The sequence below is a fragment of the Mobula birostris genome, chromosome 6 (assembly GCF_030028105.1).
Source record: "Mobula birostris isolate sMobBir1 chromosome 6, sMobBir1.hap1, whole genome shotgun sequence".
NCBI lineage: Eukaryota > Metazoa > Chordata > Chondrichthyes > Myliobatiformes > Myliobatidae > Mobula > Mobula birostris.
The window spans coordinates 12,654,458-12,671,804 of NC_092375.1; the positions used below are offsets into that span (position 1 = coordinate 12,654,458).

General features: G+C 45.7%; 1 protein-coding gene across 1 annotated transcript in view; it reads right to left on the reverse strand.

The window, feature by feature from the left end:
• Positions 1-10,699: 10,699 nt before the first annotated feature.
• LOC140199703 (neural cell adhesion molecule 2-like) overlaps positions 10,700-17,347 on the reverse strand; it is a 431,176-nt gene continuing 424,528 nt past the window's right edge. The window contains exons 16-18 of the mRNA XM_072262182.1: positions 15,760-15,964; positions 13,124-13,240; positions 10,700-10,896 (exon numbers count right to left, since the gene is read on the reverse strand). Of these exons, the coding sequence (XP_072118283.1) occupies positions 10,785-10,896; positions 13,124-13,240; positions 15,760-15,964 (434 nt within the window). The 3' untranslated portion in view covers positions 10,700-10,784. The remainder of the gene's footprint in view (positions 10,897-13,123; positions 13,241-15,759; positions 15,965-17,347) is intronic.

Genomic DNA, 17,347 nt, shown 5'->3' on the forward strand with positions numbered 1-17,347 from the left:
GGGAAGAAACCGGAGTACCTGGAGGAAGTGGGGAGAACGTACAAACTCCTTACAGACGCCGCTGGAACTCTGACGCTTGAGGTGTAATAGCGTGGTGCTATCATCTCTGCTACTGTGGTGCCTGTGTGGAGTGGTTAAATGCTGGGCCCTTTCCTTCGAATTCCCAACTGAGCCATTCCGAAGCATTGATTTCTGTCGTGATCGTTGTACAGCACAGTCACAGAACAAAACGGGAACAGACACTGGAACAAGGCTGTACATACAGGACACAGGAGATAGTTCAAGTTTACTGTACGTACATACAACCAAACGAAACAACGTTCCTCCAGACTGCAATGAACCAACAAAACATATCACACACAGCGAATAAAAAAATTATTACTACAAATAGGTTAATAACATAGGCAAAATAAAATAAGATAGTATACAAATTTTGTTAAAGGGCAAAAGTTTAGGGGTAACATGAGGGGGAACTTCTTCTTCACTCAGAGAGTGGTAGCTGTGTGGAACGAGCTTCCAGCAGAAGTGGTTGAGGCAGGTTCGATGTTGTCATTTAAAGTTAAATTGGATAGATATATCCAATCTGGCCAGAGAACAGTCTGTTCTCTGTTCGTCCATCACTGTCTGGTTTGGATCAGCTACCAAACAAGACAAGAATAGACTCCAAAGAACCGTTAGGGCTGCGGAAAGGATAATTGGTGTGAAGCTGCCCTCGATCCAGGACTTATATGCATCTAGAGTCAGGAAGCGAGCAGGCAGCATCATTGTAGACCCATCACACCCTGGACATCACCTGTTCCAACTCCTTCCTTCTGGTAGGCGCTTTAGATCACTGTATGCCAGGACAAATAGGTACAAGAACAGTTTCTTTCCGTATGCCATCAATCTTATGAACAGTTCAATTTTAATCTATTATGAACCAAGTCCACCTGTACATACACAGGTACACCTCATTGTATATAGTCCACGATTATTTGCACTATTGTTTTGTTTTTAATTCTGTACAGCAAGAGCTCGGGGAAACCGGCATCAAATTCCCTGTATGTGTCCACATGCTTGACGATAATAAAGGATTCTGATTCTGATATATGGACAGGAAAGGAATGGAGGGTTATGGGCTGAGTGCAGGTCGGTGGGACTAGGCGGGAGTAAGAGTTCGGCACGGACTGGAAGGGCCGAGATGGCCTGTTTCCATGCTGTAATTGTTATATGGTTATATGAACGATTCTGTAATAGTTCAACAGTTTCCTTAGTCAATGTATGTTTCATGTAATAACAATCTGCTGAAGGAACACAGAAGGTCAAGTAATGTAAGTGTGTGTGTGTGGGGGGGGGCAAAGTCAAGTTGATTTTCTTGTCCTAGGTACAGGTACAATGAAAGACGTTGATGAGGCAGTTGGTGACGGGCAGGTGAGAAGAGAAGGGGTAAGTGGGGACTTTGAATGGGAAATGGAAAACGAATGGAGAGGGAGGGGAGAAATGATTGGAAATTAGGGAATTTGTTGTTCATGCCGTCGGGTTGGAGGCTACCCAGACTGCATATGAAATATTGCTCTTGGAGTTTGGATATTTTTGATGTCAACACGCAGGCTCCCTCTAGCTGCTCTGGTTTCCGCTTGAAGGCACGCAGGTTGGTAGGCTAGCTGTAATTTGCCAAGATTGTAGGTTCAAGTTTAATTGTCATTCAACCAATCAGAACAATACAGCAGGATGAAAAAGTGGTCCTCTGGAACAAAACATAGTCCCTTCACTTCCAATCTTTTTTATTGATTTAAAAGAATAAAGATAAATACAAACACACAGTCCCAATAGTCACACACAACATACAGCACAGATAGATACCATAGCAAAAAAAAACAAACAGTTGCGAATCTATATACACACACATAGTCCAAGTCCCTGAGTGTCATGGCCTGTAGATTGATGTGCACGGGATGATTGTCCTGCAGTGATATTTCTGCAAGAACAAGCCTGCAGCAGTTCCTCATCACACAGTAGTACAGATACAAACGATTGCAATCCAGCTTGTCTTCAATACAGGGGAGTAGTACCAAAAGACATGAGGGCTTGGTCTGGGTAACAACCGAGGTCACCTAGCTCCCCCGCTGTCAGTCTCGTCAATGAACCAGTGAACCGGACTTGCAGTTTTCTACACAAAATGCTGGAGGAACTCAGCAGACCAGGCAGGATCTGTGGAAAGGAGTAGACAGTCGATGTTTCGGGCCGAGGCCCTTCATCAGGACTGCTGAGATCCTTCCGCATTTTGTGTACATTGCTCTGATTCCCAGCATCTGCAGATTTTCTCTTATTTGCTGTATTCTACATTACCAACGTCCAACAAGGTCTCACAATCACAAAAAAAAAATGTTCTGTTGGATAGCGCACTGCCTCCAATGCCTTCCTCCTTGAGTGACCGCTGCAAGGAGTAACAGGTAGGCAACAAGACAGCTCCACCACTTTCGAGCATCTCACTGATTAGTCAGACTGCAGTGCTTAATGTTCTGTGATCGCAACAAAGACGCGAAGGACAAACAATTACTTTGTGTGGGCCTCGGGAGGCCGCTGCGACCGAGCGCATCACCGTCTTACAAGTGGGAGGGGACTTGGAGGCTCTGGTGAAGCATGTGAGGGAACAGATCACGAGGAAATAAATGGGGGTGGGAGGTGAGATGAAGGGATTGCTGAGATTACTGTGCGTGTGTGTTAGCATAGACTCGAGGGGACGAATGGCTCCTTTCCCTGGAGAGGAAGATCGATTGGAGCTGACTGGTCTTCATCCACCAGCAACTGGGGCTAGATTCCAACGTCTGCTGAATGAGGGTCAGAGAGTGGACTCCGGACTCCATTTTGGATCAATCAGGGGTTAATTAGACGGGTAAGGCGGAAAGCGAGTTTGACTTGAATGGCAGCTCATGGAATTACACAACGCAGATTCTCCTGTCCAACATGTACACATCATTTCAATCCTATTTACATGCACCTGTTCTGTATCGTCCAGTTCTAGGCTTGACGCTGGAAACACGAGACTGCAGTTGCAGGAATCGGAAGCACCAAACAATATGCCTTGAATTGCAGATGCTGTTTGATCCGCCAATTACCTCCAGCAGATAGTTTGTTGCTCATCCAGATGCATTCTAAACGTTGCCAGATTACCTGCCACCGCCATTGTGAATCATTCGGCGAGTTTGTTCCGCTCGGTCACTCCCCCTGATCCAGACAGAGAGAGAGAGAAGGTTCTACCTTTTCTCTTTTCTTCGCACAGGATATTTTGTAGCAACGCCAAGTGACGATGGCAGACAAAACATCCCAGAGTGCCGCGCGACGCAGATTACACCCTATCCTTCGCTGGCGAGGAACGCATTGCGCCCTGGGACAGACTGGATCATGTGACCCGCGCCGCAAAAGGCCTTACCGTGATGAGATCACTTCTGGCTCAGAGCTGAGGCGGGACTCCGGCTTTCCCGGCTCGCTGCGCCCTCTGCTGCACCAGCTCTGAAATAGCAGCTTTAATGTCCGGAGCTCCGAGAAGTGAACGTGTTGTAACGATAACGTGTGGAGAATGAACGAATCAGTATATGATCATATGTGACTCTATGATTCATTAGGTGTTTGAGGAGATTCGTTATGACAGCAAAGAGTTGCAAATTTCTACAGGTATATGACGGGGAGCATTCTGACTGGGTTGCATCAACGTCTCGTATGGATGCTCCAGTGTTCTCGGGAGTTGGAGACTCCTGGACACAGTCCACTCCACCATCTTCAAAATCAGGAAAGTGGCACCCATCATGAAGGGCCGTCACCAGCCACTACATGTCTACTCCTCATTCCTACCACTGGGGTGCGGGTACGGCAGCCCGGAGACACACACTCAACATTTGAAGAAACTTCCCCTCCACCATCAGATTTCTGAGTGGCCATGCACACTGCCTTGTTATTTGTGTTTTGAACTATTTTGTAACTTAAAGTAATTTTTTATGTCTTGCACTGCATTGTTGCCACAAAACACCAAATTTCATGACACGTTATCGATAATAAACCTGATTCAGGCTATTTGGACTATTGAGCCACAATCTATGGGCTCACTTTCAAGGGCAATTCTTCTCATGTTCTTGAAATTTATTTATTATTACCATTTATTTCTTTCTGTTGTCTTTTGCACATTGGTCGAATGCCCAAGTTGGTGCTGTCTTTCATTGATTCTGTTATGGTTATTATTCGATGGATTTATTGAGTATGCCTGCAAGTAAATGAATCTCTGTGTGATGTATATGAATGTATAATAAATTTACCTTGAACTTTGAGTTGGTCAGCTTTTTGATAGAATAATTCTATAGAGTCTGTGGCTGTACTTTGTTACGAGTCTGAGGAGATTTGGTATTGAGGATATCTTTAAGATGCAGTGCCACAAGAAGGCACCGTCGATCATTAAAGACCCTCGCCACCTGGCACATGCCCTCTTCTCATTAACACCATCTGGGAGGAGGTACAGGAGCCTGATGTACAGCCAGGAACAGCTTCTTTCCCTTCTCTGTCAGATTTCTGAATGGTCTATGAACCCAAGACCATTACCTTGTTATTCCAATGTTTTGGTGCTGTTTATTAATTTTTTTGTGATTTATATTCATTACCACAGAAAAATGACGCATTTCACGTCATATAAGTCGATGATAATAAAGCTGAGCAGGGTATCGTGGTAACATAGCAGTTAGTGCAACATTTTACAGGACAGGCTGTAAGATCGAGGTTCGATTCCCGCCACTGTCTGTAAGGGGCTTGTCAGTTCTCTCCACGGCTGCGTGGGTTTCTCCGGTGGCTCCAGTTTCCTCCCATGTTCCAAATGACCTACGCTTTGGTTTACTGAGTTGTATTAGTCAGCTGCAGTCTGAGTGGTGACTTGGATCTGTTCCAATTCACCTACCAAAGCAACGGGTCTACAGCAGATTCTATCTTGTTGGCTCTTCACACAACCCTGGAACATCTGGACAGTAAAGGTGCATTCATCAGAGTGCTCTTTATTGATTACAGCTCAGCATTTAACACCATCATCCCCTCAAAACTAATCAGTAAACTCCAAGACCTGGGTCTCAATATCCCCTTGTGCAATTGGATCCTGGATTCCCTCACTCTCAGACCCCAGTCAGTTCGGGTGGCAAAAACATCCCCTCCACAACCTGCACCAACACAGGAGAATCGCAGGGATGTGTGCTTAGCCCCCTGCTCTACTCGCTTTACACCTCTGACTGTGTGGCTAAGTGCAGCTCCAAAGAATATACCAGTTTGCTGATGACTCCACTGTTGTGGGCTGTGTCAAAGGTGGCGATGAATTAAAGAGCAAATGGGAGATTGAAAATTTGGCCGAGTGTTATAATAACAACAACCTCTCACTCAATGTCAATAAGACCAAGGAACTGATTGTAGACTTCAGGAGGGGGAAACCAGAGGTCCATGAGCCAGTACTCATTGGAAGATCAGAGGTAGAGAGGGTCAGTTACTTTAAATACTTGGATGTCACTATCTCAGAGGACCTGTCCTGGACTCATCATATAAATATAATTACGAAGAAAGCACGGCAGCATCTCTACTTCCTCAGAAGTCTGCGGAGATTCGGCATGTCATCAAAAACCTTGGGAAACTTCTACAGGCGTGTGGTGGAAAATGTGCTGACTGGCTGCATTAAGGTCTGGTATGGGAACACTAATGTCTTTGGGCAGAAAATCCTACAAAATGTAGTGGATTCGGCCTAGTACATCACAGGTAAAACCTTCCCAACTATTGAGCACATCTACATGAAACATTGCCATAGAAAAGCAACATCCATCATCAAAGATCTTCACCATCCAGACCATATTCTTTTTCTCTCTGCTGCCATCAGGAAGGAGATACAGAGCCTCAAGACTTGCACCACCAGGTTCAAGAACAGTCACTACCCCTCAACTATCAGGGTCTTGAACAAAAGGAGATAACTACACTCATTTAAGGACTCTTTTATCTTGTAATTTCATGCTCGTTATTTATTTATATTTGTACTTGCGCGTTTGTTGCCCTCTGATCCTGTTTACAGTTACTGTTCTATAGGTTTGCTAAGTATACCCACAAAAAAAATCTTAGGGTTGTATGTGATGACATGTATGTACTCTAATAATAAATTTTACTTTGAACTTTGAACTTTTTGGACATGATATGTTGGCGGCACTTGCGGGCTGCCTCGCCAATTTGATGTGATGCAAACAATGTACTTCATTGTATGTTTTGATGTGCTTTTTAGGAAAAAAAGTGATCTAATCTGACCTCCAAGAGGACCACAGCCTTGTCATAGTGTTTGGAGGACTTGTGTGGCTCAATGACCTGGAGAGCTATGTTGGCTAAAGTCAGGGCTTTATGCTTTGGCTCTTGGTAGGGTCACCCATGCCAAACAGGTCAAAGGGTAGACGCCAGACTAAGGGTGGTCCACTGGTCCTCCAGGTTTGGGCGTTCAGCTCTGGGCTAACAACACTGATAGGCAAAACAAATTGTTACAGAAACAGCAATGAAGAATCCTTCCGTATCTGTGTGTGACCGTATTCCTGAGCCTCCACCCAGGACTTGCATGACTGACAGTAGTGAAAACCAAGAGGAAGTGAAAACTGGCATGATGAAAGAAGCCCTGAACACTGCCACGACCAAGACCAAAATTGGTTTTGATGCCAAGGTCTGACAGAGATGAGGGACCTTCATTCTGCCCCAAATGCCAGTGGCATAACAGGCGGTAAGAAGAAACTAACCTGAGAATTCCAACATCTGCAAAATCTCTTGTGTTGGGTCTGGAACCAAATACGAAGTGGACTCTGTGAAGCCCCTCATGATCTCAAGGAGATTTATAATGATTACAAGGGGCATAAATAAGGTGACAGAAAAAGCTAATCTTCCTGATTGTGATTGTATCTACCTCCCAGCTGGCACGTGCAGGCACCTCCCAGTCTCCATCCAGCTAACAGGATTCACCTGCTGCTCATTCCAGATTCATCACCTGCAGCCTATTTAAACCCAGTTCTCAGCCCCAGTTCCTGTTCACTCACTGAACGAGCTGGCCTCAACCAGTTGCTTCTAGCCTTCACTCACTCTGACTGAAGTTTACCTTGTTGAGTTTAGTTTCTGTTCTCTCTTGCTTTGTGGCCCCCTGTGGCTTGTTGTTTTGTGGTCTATTATTAAAGTTACCGTTCACCTCTGAATTGTGTCTGCTGCTCTGTTATTGGGTCAAGCTTCCTCTACGTATCCTGACACTGTGGATGTGAATGGCCTATCCTCCTGGAGAGGAGAATGAGAGGGTGATTGAAATGGGAAATCCAGGTGCAGAGATGCAGGAACCCAGGTGGTGAACTCGTACCACAGGACACCATCTGTTGCGTTAGCTTAAACTCTTTAAAAAAAGAAAAATTCAACTTTTGTTTTCCAACATGCAGAATGAGCTGCACACATGGCGTTTAATTAGAAAAGACACAGGGGGTGAGTGATAACTTGCACATCTGTACACGGTGTCACATCTGCAGTCTGGCTACCGACCAGTCACAGCTTCCTCAGACACATATACAACAGTAGCTTTGGAGTACAGACACAGACCCGAGAACAATCCCACCAAACGTACCGATTGCGAAAAGTCACATTGTTCCCAGGTACAGCGGGTTCAGAATTTTCTTTTTTTAACAACCGTGTTGTCAGGACCCTGAGCTCAATGTCGAGAGTCGTGTAGAGAACTGAAGTGTCCAAATATGAGGGATTTGTATGTCCAAATTATCCCCAGAGAGGTGGGTTCAAGGAATCAAACTTCCAGCTTTTGGATAGAAATTCAGAAAAATAAGGGTCTTAAAGGGAATTTCAGACTTGATTATACTTAAGTTTTCCCCTTTAAGAAGTCTGCCAAGCCCGGCTGTGAAGGGAGGAGGGTTAGGCATGAGTCTAGCAACCAGATCCCATAAAAACCCAGAGTTACAGAAACGGCCACGGAAGCTCCAAAGTTCTCATCCCTGGAAGAAGAAAGACCTGACCAAGAAAATGGCCTACACTGGAAAGACTAGCCCAGGACAGAGTTCTTTGGCAAGCTGCTGTCAGCGGCCTGTGCCCCAGTAAGTAAACTTCCCCTTTAAGAGGATTATGCCTTCTCCAGTGATGTCACTCCCTTCACCCAACCACCTTTAAGAAGGTGCCCAGGTATAACTGGTGGAGAATGGCTTCCAACAGGGAAAATATAGACAGGAAGAATTTCAGTTTACCCCATCTGCTCCTCCTCTGCCTCTTCGTTCTGGGAGGAATAGGACAGTGCACCAATCTGTCACCTTTGCTCTTTCCACCTGCTGCCTCTCTGCGCTCCCTCCGAGAGATGGCTGTGTGGTGCGAGGGAGGGGAGACCTGCGTTGGAAACGAGGAACGACGTCTGGAGCTTCGTTCTGCTTGCGAAGACAAGGGCAAAAAAGTTCCACCTGAATGGAGGAGAGGGGGCTTGAGTGATGGATCTCTCAAGGATAGTTGGTCAGGAAGAGCCCAAGAATGGGAAGGGTAAAATCCAATATTGGGGAGCGAATTTTGGAAGGGGAGGGTATGTGAAGTACAACCAGTGGAGATCAGATTCAGACATCACACCATCAGGGAAATGGCACAGAAATAGGCCACTTGGACTGCCATTCCTGGGCACTTTAGGGGCCCTGTCTGACTTGCCTCAGCTGAAAACCCTTCCCCACTCTCTATGTCTATTCCTTCCCCTATTCCCATTGCACATTGATTTGATGAGGCTGGCAGTAAACGAGAACAGGCTCTTCCCTCCCCCCACCCCTGCAAAAAAAGCTGGTTCCTGTAAGATTTTGCCTCCTCTTGGAGTGAACCTTTCCTAATGAGTGGGAGGCACCCCGAGATTCATTGGCCACCGAACTGGATGGAAGATGCAGTGAGGTTAATGACGGACAGCAGAAATGGGGTCAATTCACCCCTAGTGCGGGCTCCCGTCAGCTTCCCTTGAACGAAATGTATGTCCCTTTTTTGAGGAGAGCACAGATATCTCAAATCACATGTGGAATTTTCCCTTCTTGCATTTAACTCTAGAAATACTCCCTAGTCAATGGTTGGCCTGATTCATATCCCAGGGGTGGTCTCCCTTGTGGTCCTGATAGACCCTTCCCAATAGAAACCACACAACAAGCCACACAACAATAGCACCAAATATGGTCAAACGGTAACACCCATTGAGAGGAAGACTTTACATCCTCATCACAAACTGTTCTTTTTGAGAAAAAGGAGCAATGCTTTTTTATAGCGAGGTTAAAAAAAATCCAGACATCTGAAGAAATAAATCACAAAACTATACTAAGTAGAGTTACAGCTGAGGACCACCTGCAGTGTGGGGGCAACAGGGAACCGACCGAGGAGGGCGGAGGAGTTCAGTCACAAAATGGTGGCCGGATGCTCTTCAAATTGCAAGGGGCATAGCAGTGCAGTGGCCAGGAATCAGACCATTTACTGCTGCTGAACTGACAAGTATCCTTATCAGGGGGCGCTAGAGATATTTCAGGGAAGGGAAACTTTGGGGGCAATCACTAAGATGGGGCTGTCCTCTGTGAGTGCTGGGTTGGGTGTTAAGTATGGCCTGTGTGTTTCTTTTGATTACCTCTACACTCCCGTCTCCAACTATCCAGCTTCAAATTGACACAAAGACAAAAAGCAAAGTTTTTGTCACTTGACGGTAAATTATGATGCAGTTTCGCAAGAATGTAGAATGATGCAGCTAATAGAGCACTGTTCCACACTGATGTTCCTGAATATGTTCTCTAATTTCTCCTCTCTGTGCATCTGGGCCAGTGGCCCTCTCTGTTGGTTGGGCCAATGACTCTCTGTTGGCTAAACCAATGACTCTCTCACTCTTTGTGGCTGGGCTAATAGCTTTCTCAATTGGCTAAACCAATAACTCCCTCCTTGGGGGTGGTGGTAGAGAAAGAGAGAGGATGTGTGTTTGTGTGTGTGTGTAATGTGCAGAAATTAATTTTACAGGTGAAACCAGAAGTCCATTATGGTCCGTAAACAGTTTTCTCCTGGTGTCCGCACACAACAAGACAGTTAGCTACGTGAAAAGAGATTGGTCTGATATCTGAGAAGCTTTGTGGAGAGGGTGACAGGCCAAGGGTGGGTGGGGATGGCTTGATTGGTAAGGTGATTAACAGGTTCCAAGAAACCCCAGAGGAGAGAACATGAAGGCGCAGGTGTGTGGTAACTGAGAACTAAAAAGAAGTTTTTGGTGATATTGATCACCAATCCTATCTGTATTGAATTGTCCAAAGCTAACTATCTGATGACAATATCCTCCTCCATCTCAGATAACTGAAAGAAAGAAAAGATGGTCACACAAGGAATAAGGTCGCATTCTCCTGCGTTACAAGAATAGATAAAATACCTCACTGACTGGGAAACAACAGACTGATTGTTTTGTCTGCTATATAATATATGTATATATATTTACATAGATAAAGAGCAATATAAAGATTGTTTTTAACTTTAACTCCACAATATCATTTACAAGTTACACTTTTTTAAAATTTTCTTAACAGCAAAAGGGGGAAAATTAAGACAGAAATATTTTTTTTCCAAAAATCCTTCCAGAAAAATGAGGACAAATTTTGATTTCTTGTATTACTGATAATGCAACTTAGGAACGTTTCCAAAGCCATTCTAATGTCTCGACCTCACAAATATGGATTCCCCTTCCTACAAGTATTGGTTGCAAGGTTAACGGTGCTTTGCCTGTTTCTTGGGCAGAGTTCTTCCCATCATGCTTTGGTGCAGTCTTCTTTCGGCTGGATGACGTCATTAGGCACCGCCTCTTCCATGTTTTCTGGACTCAAGGATTCTTTGCCATTTCCTTCCTTTAAAGGTAACTTCCTGTGAAAACAGAGACCGTGAGAATAGTGATGTGAACTGCCAGGCAATTGGTGAAGTTTATCCCTAAAGCCCAATTTATACTTCTGCGTCAAATGTACGCAGAAGGGTACATGTACCCTACGCCGAAGGGTGACGTGCACCTCCCCAAAAAAGTAACTCACGCGTCGTGGCGACGCAGACCGCAACAACTGTGATTGGTCCACTTGGTAGCATCACATTTCCGGTTGCTGTTCTCCGCCATGTCTGTACACTGATGCGAAATAAATGGTTGGAGACGATGAACCAAATCCTCAAATCTACCTGCCGACATCCGAAAATATTTGAAATGCATTTCCTCGTCCATGTTTCTCATGAAGAAACTCAACAACAGTGGCATGGAAACCCCACCACCAACTAGCGTTTTGGCGGTGAATTGCAGAGCGACGCAGACACAACTACATATGCTCGCTACGGCGTAGGGCTACACAGAAGTATAAATCAGGCCAATGGCGTAGGCTACTGCGTAGCCTGTACGCACAAGTATAAATCAGGCTTAACAACGGACTTAACCAACTTCCCACAAGAGTCAATGGGATTACCACAGCTGGGTTCTAATATTTCATTACAACAGAGAAAGAGGCCATTTGGCAAATTGAATCTATGCCAGATTACAGGACAGTCCTTTTCTCCCCCTTGCTTTTCTTGTAACCTACATTCCCATTAATGCAGGAACATAAGAAGCTGCAGAGAGTAGTTGTCTTGGCCCAATACATCACACGCACATGCCTCTCCACCATTAGGGCAATCGACATGCAGCGCTGCCTCAGGAAGGGGACATCCATCATCAATGATCCTACTTGTCTGGACCAAGCCATCTTCTCACAGCTACCATCAGGCAAGAGGTACAGAAACCTAAACTCCCATACCATGTTTGAGAACAGCTACTTCCCTTCAACCACTCGGTTCTTGAACCAGCTTTCACTGCCCTAATCACACTACACTATAACCACTTTGCACTCCGATTAACTTTGTAAAAGTTCTAATTTTAACTTCCCTTGTGTAATTGATGCTCAGAGCACAGGACAATACAGGCCTTCAGCCCCCAGTGTCGTGTTGACCTTTTCCAAGATCAATTTAACCCTTCCCTCCCACATGGCCCTCCATTTTGCTTTCATCCACGTGCCTATCGAAGAGTCTCGGCATGTCCCTAATGATTCGCCTCTACTGCCATCGCTGGCTGTGCATTCCACGCACTCACCACTCTCTGTGTTAAGAAAAATCCCCCTCTTTACTTTCCTCTGATCACTTTAACATTATTCCTGTACAGTTATTGCCCTATAGTGATATGGGACCTAAGGCTCGATAGTAGTGAAGAGAGAGCGTGGCTTCGATAGTGGGGAGACCCTGATGATAGATGCTGCTTTCTTGTAAATGTGCTCAGTGGTGGGGTGGGATTAGCACCAGCCCAAGGAAACCTCAACATCAACAATGCATGGCTTGCTGAGAATAGTGTCTCACTGAAAGAGATCCAATTTCATTCCTCTAACATTCCTCCAAGAGGACCACAAGTTTGTCATAGGGTTTGTACACAAGAACATAAGAAGTAGGAGCAGGAGTAGGAGTAGGCCATCGGGCCTGTCGAGCCTCCTCGGCCATTCAATAAGATCATGGCTGATCTGACCAAGAACTCATCTCCACCAACCCGCCTTTCCTCCATAACCCTTAATTCCGCTACTATGCAAAAATCTATTAAAAATCAAGTTTGTAGGCTTCCGAGCCTCAAAGACCTGGAAAGTTATGTTGGTTAGGGTCAGGGTCTTGTGTTTTGGCTCCTGGTATGGTCACCCATGCCAGACAGGTCAAAGGGTAAAGGTCAGACTAAGAGTGGTCCACCGGTCCTCCAGGTTCAGGGGTTCAGCTCAGGGCTAACAAGCCTGTCTGGTAAAAAAAATTGTTACAGTAACAGGATTGTTATAGAAGAATCCTTCTGTATGTGAGTGCGATGGTATGGCCAGACAGAGATTGGAGGACTTTCATTGCTGCATTAAATGCCAGTGGCATAACAGGCAAATGAAAATGAATGAACAGGGAGAATGGAGGCCGATTCTATACCTCACCAGATGGTATAAACACTGAGGCATTAGGAATGGCCAAGACACAGGGGGTGCTCCCATTGCCTTGTCTTACAATCACCCTACTCCCACCACTGTCCTGGGAGAAAGAGAGGGGCTGTGTCGATCAGACTCACTCGGGCTCTGTGAGGGGGGTGGTCTCGTTTGGTTCATTTGCCGAGCTCCCATCGTGGTTTGTGATTGGTTCATCTTCCGTCCTCATCTCCACTATTGGCTCCTTTGATCCATCCTTTCTGGGGAGGTAGAATGGAGAGCAATCATAAGAGTTAAAACAGTAGGGAACACCACACACCACCATGTCATCCAGGGTGGGAAGTATCTTGCCATCCTTCATCATGGCCTGCAACATCTTCCCAATACCACCTACACAAGAAGGACTCCAGCAAGTCAGGAAGGCGCCTCTCTCCCACCCTCTCAGTGTCCCCGAGTACAGCCTCAGCATAAAGGCATCCTATGTCCCTGTAAAGCTGAGATGAACATCTGTAGAACATGGAACAGTACAGCACAGTATGGCTCTTCGGCCCACAATGTTGTGCTGACCTTTTAACTCTGTCCAGGATGAATCAAAATCTTTCCTCCTACATAACACTCCATTCTTCATTAATCAAAGTGCCTATCTAAAAGTCTGTTAAATATTCCTGGTGCATCTGCCTTTACCATCACCCCTAGTTCATCTGCCACTACCATTGCCCCCAGCACTGCGACCAGGGGCCCATGGAAATGCCCCTAGTGCATCTGCCTCTACCATCGCCCCTAGTACTGCCACACATGCACTTCGACCAGGGGATCTCAATCTGGGATCCATGGATGCTTTGTTTAATAGTATTGGTCCATGGAGTACAAATGCTTGGGAATCTCTGACTTGGACCAAAAGACATTGGAGCAGAATGAGGCCATTTTAGGCCATCTGCTCCACTATTCCACCATGGCTGATTTACGATCCGTCTTAATCCTGTTGTTTCCTTGTAACCTTTAACACACTTACTATTCTCAGTCTAAAAGAATGTACCTCTGGCATCTCCCCTATACTTTTCTCCAATCACCTTCAAAGTTATGTCCTCTTGTATTAGCCATTGCCAGCCTGAGATAAAGGCACTGGCTGTCCACTCTATCCGTGCCTCTTATCATCCCTCTATCAAGATGTCTCAAAGAGAAAAGCCCTAGCTCGCTCAACCTATCCTCATATCACATGCTCTCTCATTCAAGCAACTCTCCTCTGCCCACTCTCTAAGAATTCCGCATCCTTCCTATAATGAGGCGACCAGAACTGATCACAACACTCCAAGTGTGGGCTAACCAGAGTTTTACAGAGTTGTAAATTACCTCATGGCTCTTGAGGAGGAAGTTGCTCAACCCGATGACGGTGAATTACCTTCAGTCTAAATTTCCTATCCTGAGATGGTCCCATTTACCTGCTTCTATTAAACTTTACCTTTTGAAACCTCTCCTATCGATAAACCCTGTCCAAACGTTTACAAGGACCTGTCTGGCAGATTTTGTTTCCTCATGGCTGTACATCCCCTTCTCTTCTCCGTGGATTGTCACCTTGTCGTGGTGGAGAAGCTCGTGTGGTCCTGTGATTGTCTGGAGCTATGCTCCTGGTAGGGTCACCCATGGCGGTAAGGTCGAGGGTGAGGTCCCTGACAAAGAACAATCCAACCAAGACCTCAACGGTGGAACAGGCAGATGAAGTTACTTCGAACTCAACGGCTGTGAAGGCGGATGAAGGCTGCAACAAATCCATCAGCTCCAATCGTCGTGGTTTCCATGCCACTGGAATCAGTTGGTTGATTTGTGAAGTATCGTGTGCTTCTTGGAGTGCAACATCAAGTACACGTTAAACAAATACACACACAGGCGTCTTTGCTCTGTACGGAACAAAGACCATCATCTTCGACCTTGAGGGATAGCCACAATGACGATGCCATCCCCTTCTCTCAGGACTCTGACGATGTAAGTTCTCTCTTCCCTTGGGTGTGACTTTCTCTTCCCTCGATGAGACACCCTTCTTTCTATACTTCGATATAGGGACTCCCTCCTTTCCCCCAAGACCCTAAAAGTGGACACTCATCAATAAGGTTCCTGATGGTTAAGCCTCCCTCTTCACCTGGGCACCCTGACTCCAACTTTCCCACCCATCTGGTTTCACCTATCTCTTTCTAGCTAGTCCTCCTCCCTTCCTCCCACTTTTTCATTCTGGTATCTTCCCCCTTCCTTTCCAGTCTTGAAGAAGGGTCTTGGCCCAAAACATCAACTTTTTATTCCTCTGCATAGATGCTCCCTAACCTGCTGAGTTCCTCCAGTGTTTTGTGTGTGTTGCTCTGATATTACGATTCAGATTCAGATTCAGGTTCAGATTTTGATTCCGATTTAGATTTAGGTTCAGATTCAGGTTCAGATTCAGATTCAAGTTCAGGTTCAGAAGATTCAGATTCAGATTTATTTATCACATGCACACTGACACATTTACAGTGAAATGTGTTGATTCATATCAACAACCAACACACCTAGTGATGTGCTGGGGGCAGCCCGCAGGAGTTGCCACACAGTCTGTTGACAATATAGCATGTCCACAATGTTAGTCAGAGCAGCAGCAGCAAGAACCACAGCAAAACAAGCCCTTCTCCAACCTTTCACACACACAGATAGGCCCCATCCCAAGACGGGCCACCATCAGGCCTCTAATCCTTTGCTCCACCATATGCCTCTCCAGAGGCCAGCAAGGACTCGATACCCAAAAACCTTTACTTACAAATAGGCCGCTTTGCCTTCTTCTGCCTCCTTGACCTTGGTGCTCGAGCCGTTCTTTTTCCCACAGATCCTTGTGGCGATGCACATCAGCACGCCACACTGCTTTGTGAAGAAGCAGCTGATGTCTGCTATGACCAGGATTAGCAGGAGAGCAGCGACAGTGAGGCCAACCACAGCCCCAAGACCCAGGCTCCGGAACAGGGTGTCTACGAGGCAAAGGAATGGCATATCGGTAATGTCTAGTGACTGGTCTTTCTGTGGAGTGGTCAAGGTCTTTTCAGTCCACGGCCTCCTTTACTGCCACAATGAGGCTGCACTCAGATGGAGGAAAAACACCTTGTATTCCATCTGAACAGCCTTCTACCAGATGGCATGAACATTGATCTCACCAACTTCCGGTAATTTCCACCCCTCTCTCCTTCTCTCTATTTACACTCACCATTGTGATTCCCCTCTCACCCATTTTCTTCTTCTCACCTGCCTCTGGTGTCCCTCTCCCTTCCCTGTATTCCATGGTCCACCGTCCTCTCATATCAGACACCCTCTTCCTTTCCTTTACTTCTTACCCCAGCTTCTTACTTCACCTCCCCTCTCCCACCCACCCACCCACCTTTCCTCTCTCCTGGTCTTACTCTGTCATCTGCCGGCTTGTACTCTTCTCCTTCCCCCACCTTCTTATTCCGGCTCTTCCCCCTTCCTTTCCAGTCCTGATGAAGGGTCTTGGCCCGATACGTTGACTGTTTATTCCTCTCTATAGATGCTGCCTGACCTGCATTTTGTGTGTGTTGTTTTTGATGATCAGTTGTGGTTTTCCCCACCCAATGACAACTTGCCCTGCAGGCCCATGGATGGAAGTGCAATGCGGCATGAATGGACTTCCACCACCAAGTTCAAGATCAGTTACTACCCCACAACAATCAGGCTCTCGAATAACTACAGTCACTTGCCCATCCATTGAGATGTTCCCACAACCAATGATCTCACTTTATCTTGTTATCTCATCTTCTTGTTATTTATTGATATTTATTTAAATTTGCATTTGCACAGCTTGTTAGCTTTTGCACACTGGTTGATTTTTCATTGATCCTGTTATAGTTATTATTCTATAGATTTGCTGAGTATGCCCACAGGAAAAAAATAATCTCAGGGTTGTATATGGTGACATATATGTGCTTTGATAAATACATTTACTTTGAATTTTGAACTTAGCTCTCCACCGGTGTAGGCTGGTATTTGTCCGCACCATCTTCATCTCTGCCCAATGCAAAAGGAAACTGAGCCAACACAGCATGATCTAGTTCTGTCAGATCCAAGGAATGGGAATTTCATGTAGTGGTCATTATAGGAATGATGGAAACTTTAGAGAGAGCACAGAGGAGATTTACCAGGATGCTGCCTGGATCAGAGAGCATGTCTTATGAGGGTAGGTTGAGTAAGCAAGAACTTTTGTTTTTGGAGAGAAGGAGGATAAGTGATGACTTGATAGAAGTGTACAAAATGATAAGCGCCATAGATCAAATGCATAGAGACTTTTCCCCCAAGATGGAAATGGCTAGCGCGAGGGGACGTAATTTTAAGGTGTTTGGAGG